General features: G+C 40.4%; 1 protein-coding gene across 1 annotated transcript in view; it reads left to right on the plus strand.

The window, feature by feature from the left end:
- THSD7B (thrombospondin type 1 domain containing 7B) overlaps positions 1-20,418 on the plus strand; it is a 623,878-nt gene extending 603,460 nt beyond the window's left edge. The window contains exons 21-28 of the mRNA XM_075933305.2: positions 1,057-1,202; positions 7,524-7,683; positions 8,932-9,105; positions 9,202-9,297; positions 10,387-10,469; positions 12,327-12,513; positions 18,267-18,354; positions 19,268-20,418. Of these exons, the coding sequence (XP_075789420.2) occupies positions 1,057-1,202; positions 7,524-7,683; positions 8,932-9,105; positions 9,202-9,297; positions 10,387-10,469; positions 12,327-12,513; positions 18,267-18,354; positions 19,268-19,349 (1,016 nt within the window). The 3' untranslated portion in view covers positions 19,350-20,418. The remainder of the gene's footprint in view (positions 1-1,056; positions 1,203-7,523; positions 7,684-8,931; positions 9,106-9,201; positions 9,298-10,386; positions 10,470-12,326; positions 12,514-18,266; positions 18,355-19,267) is intronic.
- Positions 20,419-20,755: the final 337 nt, after the last annotated feature.

Here is a 20,755-nt window from a genome sequence, read left to right on the forward strand (position 1 = left end):
TCATTGTATGGGGTGGGGACACTGTATTTTTTATATTTTATTGTTTACTTCTAGTTTACTTGTATGCATATTCAATGAACTTCCTGTCAAAATAATACATTTTCTTTTAATTATATGGGCTTTCTTACACTTGACCTACCTTAGGGCCTCAGATTGTCATAATCCAGCCCTGAGGTCAACATCATTATTTTTGTTTCACAATGAGGAAAGTGAATCAGGGTACACTGTGGTGTTTTTTTCGAACAAGGTATGCAAATTGCGCTTGCATTTCCATATCATCTTCTGACTTTTTTCCCAGGGGAGGATTTTCTGATATTTGGCCCATCTACACGGGGCCAAATATCAGAAAAAAACCCTCTTTCAGAAGCCCCCCCATTCCTTGTGAAATGAGGTGTACAAGGGGCTTCCAAAAGAGGGAGGGTTTCCGACATTTGGCCCCATGTAGATGGGCCAAATATCAGAAAATCCTCTTCCAGAAAAAATATCGGAAGAAGATATGCAAATGCGAGCACAATTTGCATACCTTTTTTTGAAAAAAACCCTACAGTGTTTAATGCAAGATCAATAGCAGAGCCAGGAATAGAACCCAGTTCAGGTTTTCTTTCACTAGGCTGTACTGCTTCCTGTAGAACGCACTAATGCATTGGCATGTGATGATATTGTATTTTGGTGCAGTGTTCTTACCTATAGATGCAGCAATTATCATGCAGTGAGTTTATTCCCGATCTTCTCTAGTCCACTCATAATGCTGTAAAATGGTTCTCTTCTAAGGTAGTGGCCTGGTAGCCTAGCAGAATGAGTGGAACAGCAGTCAAACACAAGTACGCTGCAGGAATCACATGAAAGAAGCTACACGTGACTTGAACAGCAGTGTTTACTGACATTTTCTCTTTTTATTACATTACTCAAAGTATCTCTCCTACCAGGCATTGTGGTCTGCTTCGTTATTCGCCACCCACTAGAACATTGCTATAATACTGGAAACCTTTCCATTGACAGGAAATTCAAAGCTCCTAGTGCAAATACTATGAACTGATATATTTTCTATTTGTGTAGGTCAGATGATACGTTCTCGGTCCATAATTATGCAGGTGCAAGGAGAAGGAAGGCTGTGCCCCACACAGCTCACCCAGTATAGAAACTGTCCTGTAAAGCCCTGCTACACTTGGATTCTTGGGGAATGGTCACCGTGCAGACTTGAGGTATGTCTTGTTGTTACGCTTTTCAGGGATTTCTCAGGGAAAACTTGTAGAAATGCATTTCATCAACAACAAATGGCACAATTATGCGACAGAAGTAATTTATGCAGCTCTTCCAAGATCTACAGTAATTTTGTTGCTATTAATATCAACCTAAAATCCACTTTAAAACAAAGTAAGTTCATCGTGTGTACAACTGTTGTGATATGATCCTGTCATTTGATTAATTGATTCCATGTCCTGTCGGGACCACTGGGATCATCCAGGCTGGCCTCCTGCAAAGCACATGCCAGAGAACTCCCCCAAAATATCTCCTTAACCATGTATTTTAGAAAAACATCCTATCTGTATGAAAAATCGCCAGTGATGGAGAATCCATGAGGACTCTTGGTAAATTGTTCCAGTGGTTAATTACCCTCACTGTTACCAACTTGCACCTGATTTCCTTGCTAAATTTATCCAGCTTCATCTTTCCGCCATTGGACTAATTATACCTTTCTCTGCTGGATTGAAGAGCCAAGTGTTCCCCACAAGGGTACTTACAGGCTGCAATAAAGTCACATCCTTAGGCCCTGAATGTAACAGTGCAATTCATAATATTGTGCAGTACTGTAGTGAGTTCTGCCAACTCTTACTGGAGTGCCACTCTAGTGAACCATTATTTAATTATTTACAGCAGTGCTACCAAGAAAATGTATCTAGTGAGTTTTGGAAGTATTTATTTTGGAAGCAGTAAGAACGCTTACCCTGAGAATAACTGATGTCCCTAGACATCTTGGAATGTCTTAAACACTATAATTTGAAGATATTACATGGAGTGTTGATTACCATAGTCTTCTTAGTGGAGTTATCAAAGTGGCCTGAAAATGTAATAGACTCTTAAATTGCAATGGGTAGCACACATATACCCTCTGCTTGGTTAGTAATGGGTGTCTGTGATTTTCTCACTATCATCATGTTGCTTTGTGCTTGCATTGATTTATCTTACAACCCTTCTTCACCCCCTTAGAAACCTGGCCAATCCTGCTTCATATGTTAAAGCATTCTTGTTAGTCACAAACTCAAGTTAACTTACACTGAGTGATATGAATTTTCTACAGAAAAGTTACTCCTACACGGTGAAATGTGATTCACCTCCATTAACCCATACTAACTGCCCTCTCTGAGGGAGAGGTATGAGTGAAATACAGAGAGGAAATCTACTCCCTTCACCAAGGGCTCATGACCTCTGAAGATCTCACCTTGGCTGCTATTCCACAATATGTGGCAAAGTGTTGGGGCAGTATATATGTGCATATGTGCAGAGCTGATCTCTCCTCTCCTCTACCCTTTTCATGATGTAGCAGGCTTTGTGCCACCTTCTGCTCGGATACTTCTCCAGAGAGTGTGCGTGCAATGACTGCAGCAGCTGGTATAATGTAGAGCAGCCCCTAGCTCCTATAAATTGTAACTGAAACTGTTTTGACCATTGGCCAGCCCACAACCAGGGAGGCAGAAATAGGATTTTCCTCCTATTCCTTTCAGTTCTGCTAAGTGCAAACCAGGTGCAACTGAGAATGTGACACATTCATATAAATGTAATATTTATGTAGCCCTAACACTGTGGGCTCTGATCTTGTCCCAGTAAACAGGGTTAGCTCTCATGAGTACTAAATGAAAGACCTTTAATTGCAGGAAATATTGATGATGCTAAGAGCGGACACTTCTCTCTGACCTATTCACTGAATCTTCACCCTGACATATTGCTAAGATTATTGAGCTGACTGCACTTTTTGCAGAATAGAAGCATGTTAAATCTGGAGCCTAGTTAAATTCAGCTTAGATAAAATAATTACATCTTGTCTACCCCAGGCTTCACCCTGCACTTTTGGTAGGATACAGTATTCTTATTTCTTCCTAAACTATTGTGTAGACTTTCTATGCTCTATTAAGAGGCTGTCAGAGGTGGCTGCATTTCAGTGGGAGGGAAGGAGGAGTCGTTCTGTTACATTGTATTTTAGAAAAGCTCTTAAGGATGAACCATGCTATTTAAATGCAAGTGACTTCCAAGTTTTTTCATGGAATAAATCCTAAATTCACTTTTTCCAAAAGTATCTAAAACAATCTTGTTTTTCACAGTTGTCCTATTGAATTGATGTTGACTAACATGACATTAGCAAAATCTATTGTGAAAGTAGCTTGACCTAGTTAAATACACAGAATTCTGAATTATGAGTAGACTGCAATATGTATCTTTTCTGTATTATAGGATAGCTGGAATAGAATACTAACCGTTATCCTAAATTCATTGCTTTGGTGGGAAGGATTAGAGATGTTTGCATTCTTAGAAGTAGGAGACCTGCTGCATAACAGATTTTCACATTATTTAAGTCAGAAAGTGGTATTACTGTCAGCCCTTGCATCCTAAAAAAGAGATGCTGATAGGTGTTTCTCGTAGTGATCGTACCAGAATGCCCTTCCAACTCCCAAAGATAAGTCTGGAATGGCAGTGCAGAGTGTTGCAGTGCAACCAAAACCTTGATACCATTGTCCATGACCCTTCATGCATCAAGGGCCATTTCCAGTTGTGCAAGGAGCAAACCGGCAGTCCTCCAAGAAATGGAAAACCTTGTAGAAGCAGTGAATGTTTCCAGTCCTAAAGCCATAAGGGACATAAATGGAAGGAAATTAAACTGAGTCTGAATGTTCCCTTCCATGGCAGCCTATCATAACATGGATAAAAAGCATAAACAACATGAAGTAGTGCTCGTATGTGTTATTTGGTTACTAAAGGAACATGAGCCACATAGTCAGATGATAACAAAACATGTATCCAGACTTTCAATATCATTTCAAATTGTGTGCATTTAACTCCAAATTTCCAAACGTCTTTAGGCTCCTAAAAGTGGGCCTAAAGGTGGGTTCTTAACAGGTTTTTCAAAATCCCAAATGCCTAAGGTGCGTCTACACAGTAGGGCTTAACTTGAAATAAGCAACACAAATTGAGCTACGTCCATTGCATGGCTTATTTCAAAATAGCTTATTTTTAAATAGGGAGCATCTACACAGCACTTAATTCGAAATAGAGCACTCTTCCTCCAGCTTCCCTAACTCCTCATACAATGAGGGTTGCAGGAGTCAGAGTAAGTAGTCCTCCAGGTTGACAGTATTTTGACACTATTTCTAAATAACTGCCTACTGTCTAGATGCGGACTAAGGGTATGTCTACACTAGCCCCCTAGTTTGAACTAGGGAGGCTAATGTAGGCATTCAAACTTGCAAATCAAGCCTGGGATTTAAATATCCCATGCTTGATTTGCATCTTCCCGGATGGTTGCCATTTTTAAAATTTACAAGTCCGGACTAACTGCCTGCGTCTACACGCGTCAGAGAGCTGGTAGTTCAAAATAAAGCCCTAGTTCGAACTACCTGTTAAGACTCATTCCTGGAGGAATAATAGGCATTTCGAACTAGGGCTTTAATTCAAACTACCGGGTCCCTGCCACGTGTAGACACGGGCAGTTAGTCTGGACTTGTAAATTTCAAAAAATGGCGACCAGCCAGGAAGATGCAAATCAAGCGTGGGCTATTTAAATCCCGGGCTTGATTTGCAACCTCAAATGCCTACAGTAGTCTCCCTAGTTCGAAGTAGGGGGCTAGTGTAGACATACCCTAAGCTATTTCGGAATAGTGCTAGCTATTTTGAAATAATGTTGCTGCATAGATGTATCCTAAATTCCATGAATTAGGAGTTGGGTGCCTAGACATTTTTGAAAATCCAACTAAGAACCTATTTGCATCATCTGGTGCCTAATGCCATCCAAAATATGGCCTTCAGAGTCTGACCATGCAGCCCTTTCTCATAAAAAAAATCATACTTCAATAAATTCTCTTTAATGAAGGAAAGTGTTGCCCAATGAAAGAACGTTTATCCTGCAGACCTTAATCTTGGGAGTTTTGTATGTCCAATACCCTCTTCAAGAAGTTTCCTTTGATTTATCACCTGTTATTCCTTGTTGGCCCATTACTGATATCCTTACTCCAGCAGAATGGTTTTCAAACTTTTTTTTCTCTCAGTTGAAAAGTTGTTGATGCCCACAACCCAACATAATTATATCTTCTGTGTAGAGTGCAGGCTTTGGAGTGGGGATTGTGATGAGGGGCTTGTGGGAATCAGGTCTGGGGCAGGGGATTGGTGCTTCAGGTTTGGACCTGGGTTTACCTCTGGCAGCTCCTGGTCAGTGACACAGTGGGTTTGCTAAGGTAGACTCCCTGCCTGTCCTGGAAGCATGGACTGTGCTGTACCTCAGAAGGTCTGGCTCCTAGGTGGAAGCTGCTCTGTTCACTGTTCTTGCTTGTAGGAAGCATCCTCGCCTTCTTCCATTGGCCAGAAACTGGCTAGTGGAAATGCAGAGCTGGTGCTCAGTGCAGGAGCAGTGCATGAAGCTCTGTGGCCACCCTGCATAGGAGTCAGACTTGCTGCTGGTCTCTCTTGGGGCTCAGCTCAGTCTGTGATGCCAGGACAAGGAGCCTGCCTTAGCACCCCCACTGGTCACTTGATTGCCCTATAGCAAGGTAACCCAGTGACTGATATTCTGCAAGCTAGTGCTGCATCACGAACCATTGTTTGAAAACCATTGCTCTAGCAAATTTCTACTGAGTTCTGCGGGATGGTTGGAACTTCAGGCATGGGTCCTATATAATTTTAGGATGCGAATAGAGACCAGTATATTTCTCCTGCATTATTTATGCACCATATATAGTAAAAAGCAGGCTTCCACTTTCCACTGTAAATGGCATTATGACTCTATTTTCAAAAAAAGGATGAAGATCCCTGCCTTACAAGGATGATGTTAGGTTTGGGTGCTTGTAAAACTAATGGCCAGTCTTAAATAATAAACAGAAGAAACTATTAAAGGATAAACATTTACCTCAGCATCATATCTGAGCTACAGTAACTATTCCTATTCCATGTGTAGGGGAATCCAAAGATATCACTGTGTTGATAAATGTTGACTTTATAGTGGTCAGCATTGTATTAGAGGTAGGTATTATTGTCAACTAGAATAAGTGTCTTTTTATATCATTTTAGTCCTCTACAATAGAGATTAGTCATTTCCTTAGCTATTCCTCTAAGTTTGAAATATACTGTAGTTTGATTAGGCACTGTCTTCCCAGAGAGCTCCTTCCATATCATAATCTGTCTCCACCAGTAATTTCTAAGAAATCCAGCCCTGTTTGGCACCTGGATGAGCTATTCATGCACCATTAATCCAAGTCTGCAACAGAGGCTTCTGCGGTGAAATAGTAATTTAGAATAATAAGTTACATACAGACTAGATTGAAACAGTGTTGAAAACTTAATGTCTAGTTGAATACAGTAAATCTGCACTAATGCTTCTCTTAGACACTTGATTATCCACTGCCTTAAATCCAACTAGTTATACTCCCACTTATATTGCATTGCCTGTCAGCGAGGAGGAGCAGAGAATTATGGGAGAGCAGGTCTTGACATTCTTAATCCAGCTCTGAGTAAGTAATACCAGGTAGCCCTTTAGGGCTGTGAATGAAGTCTAGCATTTTCAAATAAACTACTGCCAAGTGATACAAATAGCACTACCCACATTGCAGTAAAAGCACAGTTTTATACAATGCTTATTTCCATAAAGCTCCAGTTGTGCATATGTAATACAATAAATATAACATCATTACAAACCCACATATTTAAAGAGAGGGCAACCCGGGATCCAGTACCCCAGCTCAAATCATTATGCATTTGCTGTGTAACAACATCAACAGGAGAGCCTGAAGGATCCCCATATCAGAATATTCCATAGCGCTCACTCTTCTGAGAGGTAGGAGATGCCTGTTTTAAATCCTTCCCCTCCCTTTGCCTGAGGTGGGAAGTGAACCTAGGTCTCCAACAGTTCAGGTAACTGTTCAGCTGAAAAGTATCAGGTAGGCAGGAGTACCACCACCACCACTGTTTAGTTTTGGAAAGGGAGCTGATCTGGGAGATGGTCTAGAGTGAGGCAGCAATGCACAGAAACTTAATCACTGAGGGACCTTTCACCTTGAAAACTTGGGTGCTAAGTGAGTTTAGGGATCTATAGGGGTTGGTGAGAGTTTTATGGATCACAATGAAGACTAAAACTGAGATTTATGTGCCTAAACCCCAGGCTTGGGTGCTTATGTCTGAGATTTAGGCACCTACAAACCTTTGTGGATTGGGACAAGAGTCTGAAAAGCACGTTGAGATCCTTCCAGGTGCAGGTTTTATATAAATTCACTTCTTATTTGATTATTGTTTAAGTTAGCAACATATATCTCTGTGATCTGTCGTAGGGTGGACAGTGCGGTGAAGGAGTCCAAATCCGTAACCTCACATGTGTGGTTCATGATGCCTCTATGTCTGTTCCAACCAAGCAAGTTGAAAATGCGTTGTGTGGAGAGCTGCCATCGAAAGACAATGCACTGCAACTACCATGTTCTGTGCCTTGCCCAGGTGAATTCTTCTGAGATTGTGTGGTGAGCTCTTGGGAGCAGCATCCCTCTCTAATTTGGACCTCTCTGCTCTGGCACCCTCAGTACCTGACTGGTCCCAAATGAAGGAGTTTTCTGGACCAGGAGAGGTCAATTCCATCCCTCTGCTGATGGAACTCTGGGCTCTCCGGGGTTCCATCAGCAGACCTAGCTGTGCTCCCTTGCTCCAAGGCCACTGGCTCCCAGCTCCACTGGCCAGTCCCCACTACCACAGCTCTGCTGCTCCGGGGCCATAGGGCTCCACTTCCCAGGGTGCCAGGACTGCCACAGCTCCAGTGCCCTGGGACTACTCGGCACGAGGACTGCCACAGCTCCAGCGTGTCAGAGTTGCTGCAGCTCTGGAGCTGCCAGGGCTCTGCTCCCCAAGCCTGCCAGGGCTGCTGGGCTCCATTGTCTTAGGGCCTCACAGATCTTCCTGGCTTCAGGACGTCCAGGGCTCAGAGCATCTGGGCTGCCATGAAAGCTGGGGCTTTGCTCCCCAGGGCCACCAGGGCTCTGCAGTCCCAGGGCAGCAGGGGCTGCCATGGCTCTGCTGCCCTGGAGCCACCAGGTCTCCACTCCCCAAGGCTGCCAAGGCTGATGAAGCTCTGTTGCTCTGGGGTGCTGGTGCTCTCTTACCCCACTGTGGCACCGCTGTGTCAGGACTGCTGAGGCCAACCCCATGGCCACCCAGTTCTCTGGTTTAGGGGCTCTCTGGTCCAGCAACATCTGTGGTACTTGTGGACCACAGATGTTGCCGGATCAGAGAGTCCCGGACAAGAGAGGTTCAACCTGTAAGTATCATAAATCAAATTGCTATTTGTTATTTGCATTGTGATAACATACAGATGTCTTCAGTCAGGATTAGGACTCTCTTTTTCTAATACAAGTACACAAGCAGCTACAGCCCACAGCTGCCTTCTAATTTAAGACACAGCAAACTTCTGCTAAGCAGTTGGAAGGATATGGGAAGCAAGGAAATGAAGCTGACAGTAATAAGAATATGTGGCTCTGCAGTTTGGCTCTGTGTTCAGCCTGATGGTTTTAGATATTTTGAAAGAGGTTTTCCTTTGTTTTTGCAGATACTGATCCAACATAATACAAAAGTAACAGAAGAAGCCAGGCTCGTGGGTTATAATTGGCAATATTTCCAAAAGACTTGCTGTACGATTAAACTGTCCTTTGAGGCTGTTTCCTTCAGCTAACAGTGTTTTATTCTTTTGACATGTAGGGGATTGCCATTTGACAGGATGGTCAGAATGGAGCTCGTGTGAGCTAACATGTATTGATGGCAGGAGCTTTGAGACCACTGGTCGCCAGTCTCGATCAAGAACATTTATCATTCAGTCTTTTGAAAACCAAGACAGCTGTCCTGAGCAAGTTCTGGAGACACGACCTTGCTCAGGTATTGAAGTTACAAGCTTCGGCTTTATTCCACTCCAGGGTGGGTGTTTTTTGTAGCAATGTGAAGATTAATTGCTTTGTCCTGTTTTAATTGTAGGAGGGAAATGTTATAACTATGCATGGAAAACCAGCCTTTGGAGAGAGAATGAACGCACAGTGTGGTGTCAGCGTTCAGATGGGGTAAATGTCACAGGTACGTCCACAAAGGCAGGGATACAATGTGAAAGCTTAGCTGAGCATTATTAGGTTTAGCATAGGAGAGAAATGTAAAGAAATTGTAAAAATATATGAAAGTTTGTAAGACATAAGAACCATTGTTATACAATTTTGCATATAGATTGCCCCAAATCCAGTTTGGATTGCCTGACTAGGTCATGGCATATGTGTGTGTGCATTTAACTAGGGCACACAGATATGAATGCACCAACTTTGTATCAAAACTTTTTCTCATTGAAGATGTAAATAGGATGATTGGCCAGATTATGCCTGTCTTTTCTTGGTGAATCAAACACAAGTATGAACTCACTAAAAAGGCATGAGTGGGCCATTTTTCATATCAATTATAACCCATGTGAGGGTTACATAATTTTAGAGTACGGAGGAAAAAATCACATGGGTGATGGCAGATTCTTCCATTCTTCCCTGCTGTGTACCAGGAAGTTCTACCTCTGTCCAAAGAAAAACATACTATATGGTCAGCACTTCCAGGGCCTTGGCCACCAATGGGTCCACATAGTTTGCAAATCCCTAAAATCTCTTTCTGATTATATAAATGAGAAATAAGTATGTTTAAAAATAGAACCCTTCCTACCTCACTCCTGCATATGATGCTTTTTTTTAAAGTGTTATAACAAACATTAGCTGTAAGGTGAGTAAAGTAGTGAAAGGAGTTGGTAGTGAAAGGCTGGTAGTGAAAGGAGCATGAATGCTTACAGCAGCACAAGGAAAAATGACCTGGACACAATGTGGGATGCAGGAAATCTGGGTTCAATTTCTGGCTTGGCCAGACTTCCCCTGTGGCCTTTGGAAAGGCATTTAATCTCTCTCTGCCTCTTTTCCCCACCAGTAAAATGGATACAAATTCCCTGTGTTGTAAAGCTAACTTAAATAATGAGTGCTACAGAGCTACACTGATGATGAAGCTCCGTAGAAAAGCATATAAATAAAGTAAAAGTTAAGCAGAAAAATGCTTTTCAACCACAGCAAGTTAAGCATTAATCTTTGTCAGCACATCATAAAATGTATTTTTAGAAGTACTTGGTGATGAGAGTGTCTTTTGCAGGAGGTTGTCCTGTTCGGACCCAGCCAGCTGAAATCCGACACTGCAATCCGGAATGCAAAAAACCATTTTCCTACTGCACCCAGGTAAATGGTTGCTGGAAGAGACATTTTAGGAATTAAAAACTATGAGTCTATTAAATATACTTGACCCTCCATACTCCAGGTGTCCCAAATCTGGGAGGAAGTGGCTCTGTGCACTGCTGCTCCCTCTGTCCTCAGCTGGGGGAATGGCAGCGCAACAACGCGCTTCCTCTGCTGCTTTTCCCTGCCATTCCCATAGCAGCAGAGGGCAGTGCCCAGGAGCTGCATGGGGTGAGGAGTCACATGTGGCCTTAGAAGCAGGGAATCAGGTAAGTGCCCCACCCCAAGTCCTCTCATGCTCAGTGCCCTCCCTGTCAGGGTAAAATCTTTAATTTGGCATACTCTATTGCCCAGGGTTGCCAGATGAGAGGTTCAAGGGTATTATCATCAACATTTTAGAAGCTTTCTAGTCCCTATAACAATAGTTGGTGTGTACATGACACCACCTAGAGATGGTTCTGGGAATTTATGTTTAATATTTAGATCCCAAGAGGAAAAGGATACGCAAATCTGAACTGGATTGATCATATCACATTTTTGTTTGCTTTTTAATTAAGAACTCTTAGAAATTGCCTTTGTAGATTTTAGTTTTTATGAGCTGTCTTTGCTCTCTGACTTGCAGACATAGGCAAACTATGGATGTGGGAGGACTAGAACTTCTTTAAAATGGGAGCCCAGAGACTGCTCCCTTTCTACTCCTTGAGTGGTGACAGAGAGAGTCAGGAGAAGGCATCCCCTAAGCTTTAAAGGTCACAGGGAAGCATATAACACTAGAGAGGTGGTATAATAGGTACATCCTCTTACCCACTGGCAGCTCCACAAGGCATACTGAGGTTGGATGTTTGGGGAGCTCTGACTCCATGCCATCTCTCACTCTGGGATATGCCTAGTGGCGGGGACCTAGTCTCACATAAACCAAGAGCTGTGTCCCAGGATGTTAGTGAGATAAGGTGAGTGAGGTAATATTTTTCTCTGACCAACAACTTATACTATGAAGTGCTACCAGACCATTTGTTGTTTTTTTCTGTAACAGACTAACTCATCCACCTTGTCTCTAATCAACAAAAAGCAGCAAAACTTGAGTGTCTTAATCAGACTAGTGGTGCGATTTACAAAGATGCTGGGTCTCTGTAACACCTACCAGTGTCAATGGCAGCAGTAGGTATTGAGCATCTCTGAAATCACACCACTTTGTGGGGAGCTGATTCAAAGCCTACGGCAGTGGACTCTGAAACAGGTCCTAGGTGCCTAGCTTTAAAGACAACACTTTGAAAATGTCCCATGTTGTTGTTTTTCTTTAAGTTGGTGATTGGTTTTCAGCCTTAACCACATATGTACAATTTCTCTCTTTGTTTCAGAGTGTGTAGTTAGTGTTGTTTCAGCAGTCCTGTTAGCAAGACGATGGGTGACATCCTGGGCTTAGTGAAGTCTATAGTAAACCTTCCATTGATTTCAGGGGGACCAGGATTTCACCTGTCATCTCTGGTCTCATCAGTTGTATTTTGTAAGCCCTGTCACTATAGGATTTCCTTTTATCAAGTTCTGATAGTCCAGTTTGGCTGCTGTTGAAATTAATATTAAAATATTTTACTTAATGTGATTTGGAAAATATACTGTGTACTTGGGCCTGTTGCTGTCTGTGTGCATAGTGTTAAATGTTTCTGAGACTATAAATATAAGCAAGTCACAGAATAGTTTTTTTGGGGAGGGGCAGTTTCTGAGACTATAAATATAAGCAAGTCACAGAATAGTTTTTTTGGGGAGGGGCAGGTGGGAACAAGAGAAATATCACACATTTTCTTGACATCCTTAGTAGAATGTACTATTTGGTTTAACACTAAATAAATATTTATTGCTTAGAGTGGAGTCTGCAGTTGTGAGAGAGGATATACAGAAATAATGAGATCAAATGGTTTCCTGGATTACTGCATGAAGGTACCAGGTTTGGACGATAAGAAAGCTGATGTTAAAACTGGAAAAAATAAACCTGTCAACTCAAAAATGCATGACATTTTCAAAGGATGGTCTATTCAGCCCTTTAATCCAGGTAAAAAAAAAAAAACCTTGTAAACCTTAAAAATCAAAAAGTTTATTTTCAGGAAAGTTTATTTGTGAAACTGGGATGCTAGTTACTATCTGTTCTTTTATTCTGTCACTGTCATATCCTGTATAATCATAATTTATTATGCTGAGAGACAATAGAGGCTGAATGAAGCACTAATATTTGGCAAGAGCACCACTAAAGGGAATTCTTGGAGTTTCTTAGAATCCCATCTAGCTATTCAATAGTAGTGTTCTACAAATGTTGTTCTGGTGCAGGGAAAGAAACTTTGCATCATTAGCATTTCAAAGGCTCTTTAAGCAGAAGATTTCTTACAGGTTTCATGACTGGAGACAGGTTTGATTAATCATGTGTTGTCATGTTTTGAAAGGATGTAAAAAAAAAGGCTAATGAATACACAGCCAAACTGGATTTAGTTAAAAAGGGTTTAACCAGGGGAGATTATGCATTGGGTTGTGATACCTTTAGAGTGAGTAGAAGATTGCTCCCAGAGTAATCCCATTGTGAAATTAAGGTGTTACACAGTTGTGAATTAGAGTATCACAGTCTGCCCAAAAGTTAGCAGTTGAGCACTGACATGATGTCTTGAGTTAGCCCTTACCTGTTTAAATTAATGACAGACTTACTGTTTACTTCAATAGGAGTTGGATTAGGCCCATGGTTATAGTACAGATTGAACCTCTATAGTCTGGCACCCTCGGGACCTGACTGGTGCTGAACCAGAGAATTTGCCAAATCACGGGAGGTCAATATTGTCTAGCAGAATTACCAACACTTCCACTGCTTACTGGGTGGTTACATGTAGAAGTAAATTAGAACTAAATAATATCACAGAGGACTGGGGGCTGTAAATAAACTTTATGGGAAACTTGGTGACACCCATGGTAAGTGGACATCTATCTAACTAAAATCATGAATATTGCCAGACCAGAGAGAGTCGGACTAGAGAGGTTCAACCCACATCTGACTGGGTTGCTCTTCTAGCTTTGCTTCATCTTCTCTTCTCCCGGCCAAAATTTTTAATTTTTTTTTACTTTTATTTTACTTTTTCCTCATTTTGAAATAATATTCACAAGGGTAACTATATGCAACCTCCCCTCCCCCAAATAAACAAAAACAGAAATAGTGAGGAAACATCAAGATGGACGTTATCATAGACTGAAGTCTCAGGCTTACAAGTTAAGTTTCCCACAAGCAGATTAACTCTATAATACACAAAATGATTGTATTGTATTTCTTGTGTTTGCTAATTAGTCTGGGATGATCACACGATACTGGGAAACATAATAAAGATCCTATTATATTACATGAGACAGAGTCAAGACTGAGTGTCTCAAACTGTATTATTTCAGATCAACTTTAATGTTACATTAACTTATTTAATTTGCATACAGTAATTGCTATCTGTATTCACTTTGTCTGAGTTAATAGTACAGTCAGTGTTTTTAGAACAGAGCATGGTCCAGAAAGACTGGTGCTGTTGCTGAACCAGAGAATTTGCCAAATCAGGGGAGGTCAATATTGTCTACCAACATTACTTCCTCTGCTTTCCTAGGCTGTTAAAGGACATTTAGGGGTAAATTAAATCTAAATAACAGAACAGAACACTGAGAGCCAATGAAAGTTGCGTGTATGCCGTTCTCTAAAGTCTGATAATTGATTTTTAGTTTACGCGCTTCTTACCTCTATAAGTACATATTAAATGTGATTATATGATACCTTGGTGAGTCTGTCATTTTGTCCCCTAAGATGCAGAACTAGTTTTGGACCAAACAATCATTATCTATCTAACTACTATTAAACTATATGATGTGAAGCTAGCGTGCAGGTAGAGACATTCCTCAAGTCAAGATGTAATTTAAAAAACATTGTTTAAAATGTCAGACTGGATGTTCCCCTGCACTTATACTGGCAAAGGAGAGCAGAAAGAAACAAATCAGGCCAGGACAACTTTTTGTGTGACCACCTGAGTGTTTTTTAGCTATCAGTGCTCAGCTGAGAAGTGCAGCAAACTTCTCTCCTGCCTCATTAGAAGTATCAACAACAAAGCCAGCAGACACTCCATGAAGATCACTTCCATAAAAGGAGATAGAACTGACTAAGGAATACTGATGCAGGGAAGAGATACCCCCAAGTGTAGCACAGAGGGTCAGTTTTCCTACTAGATCACAGCCTCTTTTCTTGGTGTTTTATGGATTTTGGATGCTGCATACCTTTTCCTCTTGTAACTCCCCAAAGCTCCCTCCGAGAACATCTCTGATACCAAGGGTGTACCGAAATCTCACAGTCAGGAGCCCCCAAGCTGAATCTGTACCGCCACTGAAAACTCAAGCCAACCAGGTGTTGATAGTATTGGAAAGTAAATTACCAGGCAAACTGACTTCCCTGAAGAAACTAATTTTAAAAATTGTTGAAAAACCTTGTCATTTGTATATAAAAGGCAATGATTATGTGTACCTGTGTGATGTAGTGGGGATTGTTTTCACACTTGTTGTCACTATATTCACTCTGTTTTTATATTCATTCTGTTTGCTTTGTTGTGTTGTATGTGATTATATCGTCCTGTCTTGTTCTGTAGTAACTCTGTGTGTGTGTGTGTGTGTGTGTGTGTGCGCGCGCGCACCTCAGTTTCCCCAGGCACTGTAACGCTATCTGGATGAGGAGGGGAAGGCTGGGCATGACTCACCGCGGAAGTATATTCAGTCTATCACCAGGTGACTACAGATAACACCTTGCCTGGGAATCTGAACAAAGGAGGGGGGTGGGCCAACCTAGAGGGCTGGGACCAGTTGCTGGGTGTGTGTGTGTTAGTTTTTCACCTGGCTTAGGGAGAAGTGAGTCTAGCTAGCTTGGGGGGCTCGGCAGGGCTCTGGGCCCCCCTATCTCCAAGATGGATTGTACTGAAGGCTCCTGGTTCCTGTAACAAGTCTGTGCTACGCTGTGTTCTTGTAAACCAACAAATCTTCTGTTTTACTTGCTGGCTGAGAGTCACATCTGGCTGTGGATGGGAGTGCAGGGCCAGGTGACTCCCCTTGTCATGAACAGGAGGAGGGCTGACCAGCACCCGGTGACTAAGGGGTAAACTCAGGTACCTAGCAAAGGTGTTGGCCAGGCAGCTGGGAGAACCAATCCAGATAGAGGGTTGAAATTTGAATTGGATACAGGTTTCCTGCCTGCTTTCTTTGTGTGGGGAGTTAAACCAGGAGTTGAGACACATAGTATGATTTAAACCCAGGCAGGACTACCATGCCCCCCACGGAATTCAGGGCATGGGAGAGGACTGAACAAAGAGAAAATTAGAAGTGAGTACCAGGGAAATGTGAATCCAGTTGCATTCAGGGTAATTTTTCTTTATTTTGTGGTTTGATTTGAACTGCTCTGTGTGATTCTATGCCTCCCTTCCCTCTTTACCATCTAAGCATTGTGCCAGAGGGTTTTTTTCCCTCCTCAGTTCCTCAGTTGCTCTGTAACATACAGCAACCGAGTATGCTTTATCAAGTTTATCTTTTGTTTTGTAATAAAAATCACTTCTTTTAAGGTGATGATTTGATTCTTGTGTCCTGAAAGGTCTGTCTGTGTGTATCTGCATGCCTCAGACTGAGGGGTCAACTACCAGAGACTCCAGCTTGTTTTTCTCTTTTCTTTTTTGCAAGCTCTTTTGGGGCAAAAGAGTTTGGGGTAGCTCTGGGCGTGGTTTCAAGGGTTCACCCCAGGTTTCAGGGAAAAAGCACTTGATGTGGCAGCAGTTCCCCAAAATCTGTGTATTATGATTCTGGGGGAAATGTTTATAACCAGTGCCTGTAGAGGCAAGGCTTGAAACTCTCTTGTGGGCCCCCACCTTCTGCACTTGGAGTGTCAGAGTGGGGAACAGCCCGGATACCCCCTCACTCCGTGACAACCTGTGCAAGGGTTCACCTCTTACATTAGATTGAGTCTGTACAGTCTCTTTTCTGTTGTTCCCACTGTGTCATGTGCATTAGCCTCATGTGTGTTTGCAATTCAGTTCATGAGAATCAGTGCAGAACCTACGACAAGGAAAGTATGCCTGTTGCATAGACTGGGTTTCAAAAATAGAATAAAAAAGCTGGAAAGGGGGGCAAGGAGGTTGAGCGGGTGTCATGAATCAGCTGTTGTCATAGTCTCTGGACATCTTGCAAGCTATACATTGCCTCTAGGCTACATCTACACTGGCATGATTTTCTGAAAATGCTTTTAACGGAAAAGTTTTCCGTTAAAAGCATTTTCGGAAAAGCAAGTCTAGATTGGCAGGATGCTTTTCCGCAAAAGCACTTTTTGCGGAAAAGCGTCCGTAGCCAATCTAGACGCAGTTTTCCGCAAAAAAAGCCCCAATCGCCATTTTCACGATCGGGGCTTTTTTGTGGAAAACAGTACTGTGCTGTTTACACTGGCCCTTTTGTGCAAAAAGACTTTTGCCCAAATGGGAGCAGCATAGTATTTCCGGAAAAGCACTGACGATCTTACATGAGATCGTCAGTGCTTTCCCGGAAATTCAAGCGGCCAGTGTAGACAGCTGGCAAGTTTTTTCGCAAAGCAGATGATTTTGTGGAAAAACTTGCCAGTCTAGACGCAGCCTAGCTAGAGTTTAATGTAAATCAGAATGACTATTGTAATGAGAAAATTCAAAACATTGACGTTCATTGAAATCATCTGGAATTTGCATCAAACAGCAAAATCTTGAAATGTTTTTCCAGAACAAAATATTTCAGCTCAGAATTGTCAGTTTTTTATTTTGACAATTTCAATCAAAAGGAGATGTTTCAGAATTTTCAATTTAAAATGTGCCTCTTTAGATCAGCTCAGTTTCAAACTGTGACCTGCTGAATTGCTATTGTACCTTATAAAAGCTGTAGTTAGATTGCCTGTTCGCCCCATAATCTTCTATGGCCTTGGATTCCCCATATTGACTAATTTTTCCAGGGTGCACTATGACTAGGATCATCAGACTTCTGGGCTATGTCTACACTGCAGCCTTTGTCGGCAGAGACAATGCAAATGAAGCACTCATTAGCATTTCTCACATTCTCATTTGCATAGTCTCTTCTGATCCATTTTTCGGAAGAGGTTTTTGCGCAAAAAACCACAGTGTAGATGGGGCCATTTTGCACAAAAAACCCTTTTGCGCAAGAACTCTTGTTCCTCAAAAAAGCAGGTATACAGGATCTTGTGAAAAAGGATTTTTTCCCCATCTACATTGTGGGTTTTTTTTTTTGCAAAAATCTCTTCCACAAAACAGATCAGAAGAGACTATTCAAATGAGAGTGCAAGAAATGCTAATGAGCGCTTCATTTGCATTGTCTCTGCTGACAAAGGCTGCAGTGTAGATGTAGCCTTGTTGTACAGCCCAGCAGGCAAGGAAGATGAGAGACAATGTTTCTACATGAGACGACCTGAAATAAAAAATATAATTTTTACTTTTCTATTAAAAAAACTTGAAAAGAAATCAGCACAATTATTTTTTCTTTCAAAAAATTTAGATCTTCCCAAAACCACATTTTTAAACCAAAAAACAGTTTCCCAGAAATGTTCCAGCCAATTCTAATTAGCATCTAACACCAGTTTCCTGATCAATATTATGCTTATGTGTTAAGACGTGATGCAGTCATCGCTTTATATGTAGACTAGTAAGAATTAGAGGTATAAATAAAATAAAGATTAATAAATGTGATTTGTATTCTGTCTCTCATCCTCTCCCCTCACCCCTATGTAATTTAAAATAGATGGTAGACTTAAGATTTGGGTGTATGGAGTATCAGCTGGTGGTTTTCTCATCATACTTTTCCTGATTTGTACATCATATCTTGTTTGGTAAGTACCCTGTTTGCTTTTATTTGAGTCATTTGAAATGCATGACAGTCAAATGTATCAGAGTCAAGATGATGTACCTGAAATAAAGTGGATACTTACTTGGTCCATTGTATTAAAATACTTTGGCCCAGGTATTAGAGTAATTTAGAACTATCCACCATACAAATTTTTCAAAAAGCTGATCTAAGCTGTGTCACAATGGGGTAGAGAATCAGGCAGCATAACTGTCTTCTCCTTGACAGCTAGACCATTTAGCTGTGGTCAGATACCTGGCCCATATATATTTTTCTTGTTTTATCTTTTTTAAAAACTCTGTATCTATTAATAAAGGATCTGTGTGTTTGGTAGGAATTTCTGTTCTAGCCAGTTTTTTTATCAAAGTCAGAGCTACCCATTTTTTGTGACCTCACAGGTTGAGTTTATAGAAATGCTTAAGAGCATGACATCACAAATATAATTTGATGACATTCCTTGAGAAATAAAGAGGAATTTATGAAAAAGTAAATATTTTTGTAAAAGTAAATATTTATCTGTTTATGCAGTATAAAGGGAAAAGCAAAATGAAGACATCTGAGATAAAGGCAGTACTGTTTCTTAAATTGACATGTTTCAGCTTTATGCTCTTTATTGTTTTTACCTTATGTACAGATAAAGAATAAAGATTTTATATATTTCAAATACTACTTTAGGCTGCATTCTTTATTCAGGTGATAATTCCATTGGACTTTGTGGGAATCTTATCTTTGAATAAGTTCAGAAAAAGCCTTATAACTTGTTTTGTTTCATTGTATTTTATGTGTCATAAAATTTCCCTATGGAAATAGCTAAAGCATAAAGTTTTACATATTTTAGGTTAAAAATGGTATCTTAATTCACATTTTTTATTTCTTAAAATCTGGACTTTTTTTTTCAGCAAAAAACCAAAACCACATCAAAGTACTCCTCCACAACAGAAACCTCTGACCTTAGCATATGATGGAGACATGGACATGTAACATAAAAGAAATCCAAATGTATACTTCAACTGCCTTAACTGCTTACTCTTTTATAACTTTTAGACTCCTCAGTTTTTTTGAGGAATCTCTTGACAAGTAATACACCGGACAGAAGATAAATATTACAAATGTATCATTTTGTCTCTGATTTATTTAAAAATGGAGTCAAAGACCTTTAGCTCTTGTGAAAATCTTTCCATTTTTTTCTTGTGAAAATGCATCTCTTCCTGTTTGACAATAGGAATACAAAATTAAGATTTTTTTTAAAAAATAAGATTTACTTTAAAGAAAGCATGACAATCCAACGGAAGATGTGACATTCAATGTAAATGACAAGTTTGACACTTCATCATTATGCACTATATTAGTGCAGATTTCTTTATTCTGCACATATTTCAGCAATGATTTTTCTGGTGTTTACATTTAGTTTGAAAGACTTTAAAGCTGGATTGAGTATTTTGAGAAATGCAAAAATGAATGTGTTTAAATAACTGGAATTCTCTGGGTTTTTTAAAGTTAGCACTTTCTTATGCTGTTTTCTAGCCTGGAATATGATTTTGCTGCATTTCCATCAATAGAGCAGAATAAGGATTGTTTCAATTTACAGCACAAGAAGTGACATAGGTGGTTTCTTACTGAATATGTTTTTAAAGAAATGAGTAAATAGACGTTTTGATGAATGGGTAGGGAATCTGATTGTTTGAAAATGTATTTTAAATTAGATCAAACCATGTAGCTACATTTTGGCCATTTTAAATTATAATTCAGTTTAATTACTACAAACTCTGCTTTTGTAATTTAAATTTTCGTATCTGAAATATTTATAAATTCTTTTTTGAATTTAATTATCTGACCACATTTAATATACATCTAGCACAACTACTGTTTGTAGAAAGTCTTGCTTTTTTAAATGTTTGAAAATTACTGAAAAGTTATTGTAAACATCCTGGGAACATTTGAAGAAAAGTGTTTGTAATAGTATGTGTTGCAAGTAAGAAAGTGCCATCTTGTGGTATTGATGTGTATTTATAAGCAAATAAAATGTTAAAGAAGTGATCATTTTGTTCCCAGTATATTGAATTAAATGTATATTAAATACTTTCATTTTGCCTCAAATTGCACTCTTTACCAGATGAAAACCCTGGATAGTGCAGAGTTTTCATCTGAATATCTGAATGTCGTCCCATCCTATCTATTAGGGCAGGTCCGAAAATAGAGTTTTTCTTCTGTGGAAAATGGTGATAGAAACAACAAGAAAAAAATTGATGTAAATTTTCAGTGAATATTGGAAACCAAAAATTTTCAGACAGAAACCAAAGGTTAGAAATGATTCAGATTTAGAAATTCGATTCAGAAATGATGCTGTGAAGCCTCTTGGCAGTTGTCCTTCAGGAATCTCATGTCCC

This window comes from Pelodiscus sinensis, chromosome 7 (genome assembly GCF_052426305.1).
Source record: "Pelodiscus sinensis isolate ZL-2025 chromosome 7, ASM5242630v1, whole genome shotgun sequence".
NCBI lineage: Eukaryota > Metazoa > Chordata > Testudines > Trionychidae > Pelodiscus > Pelodiscus sinensis.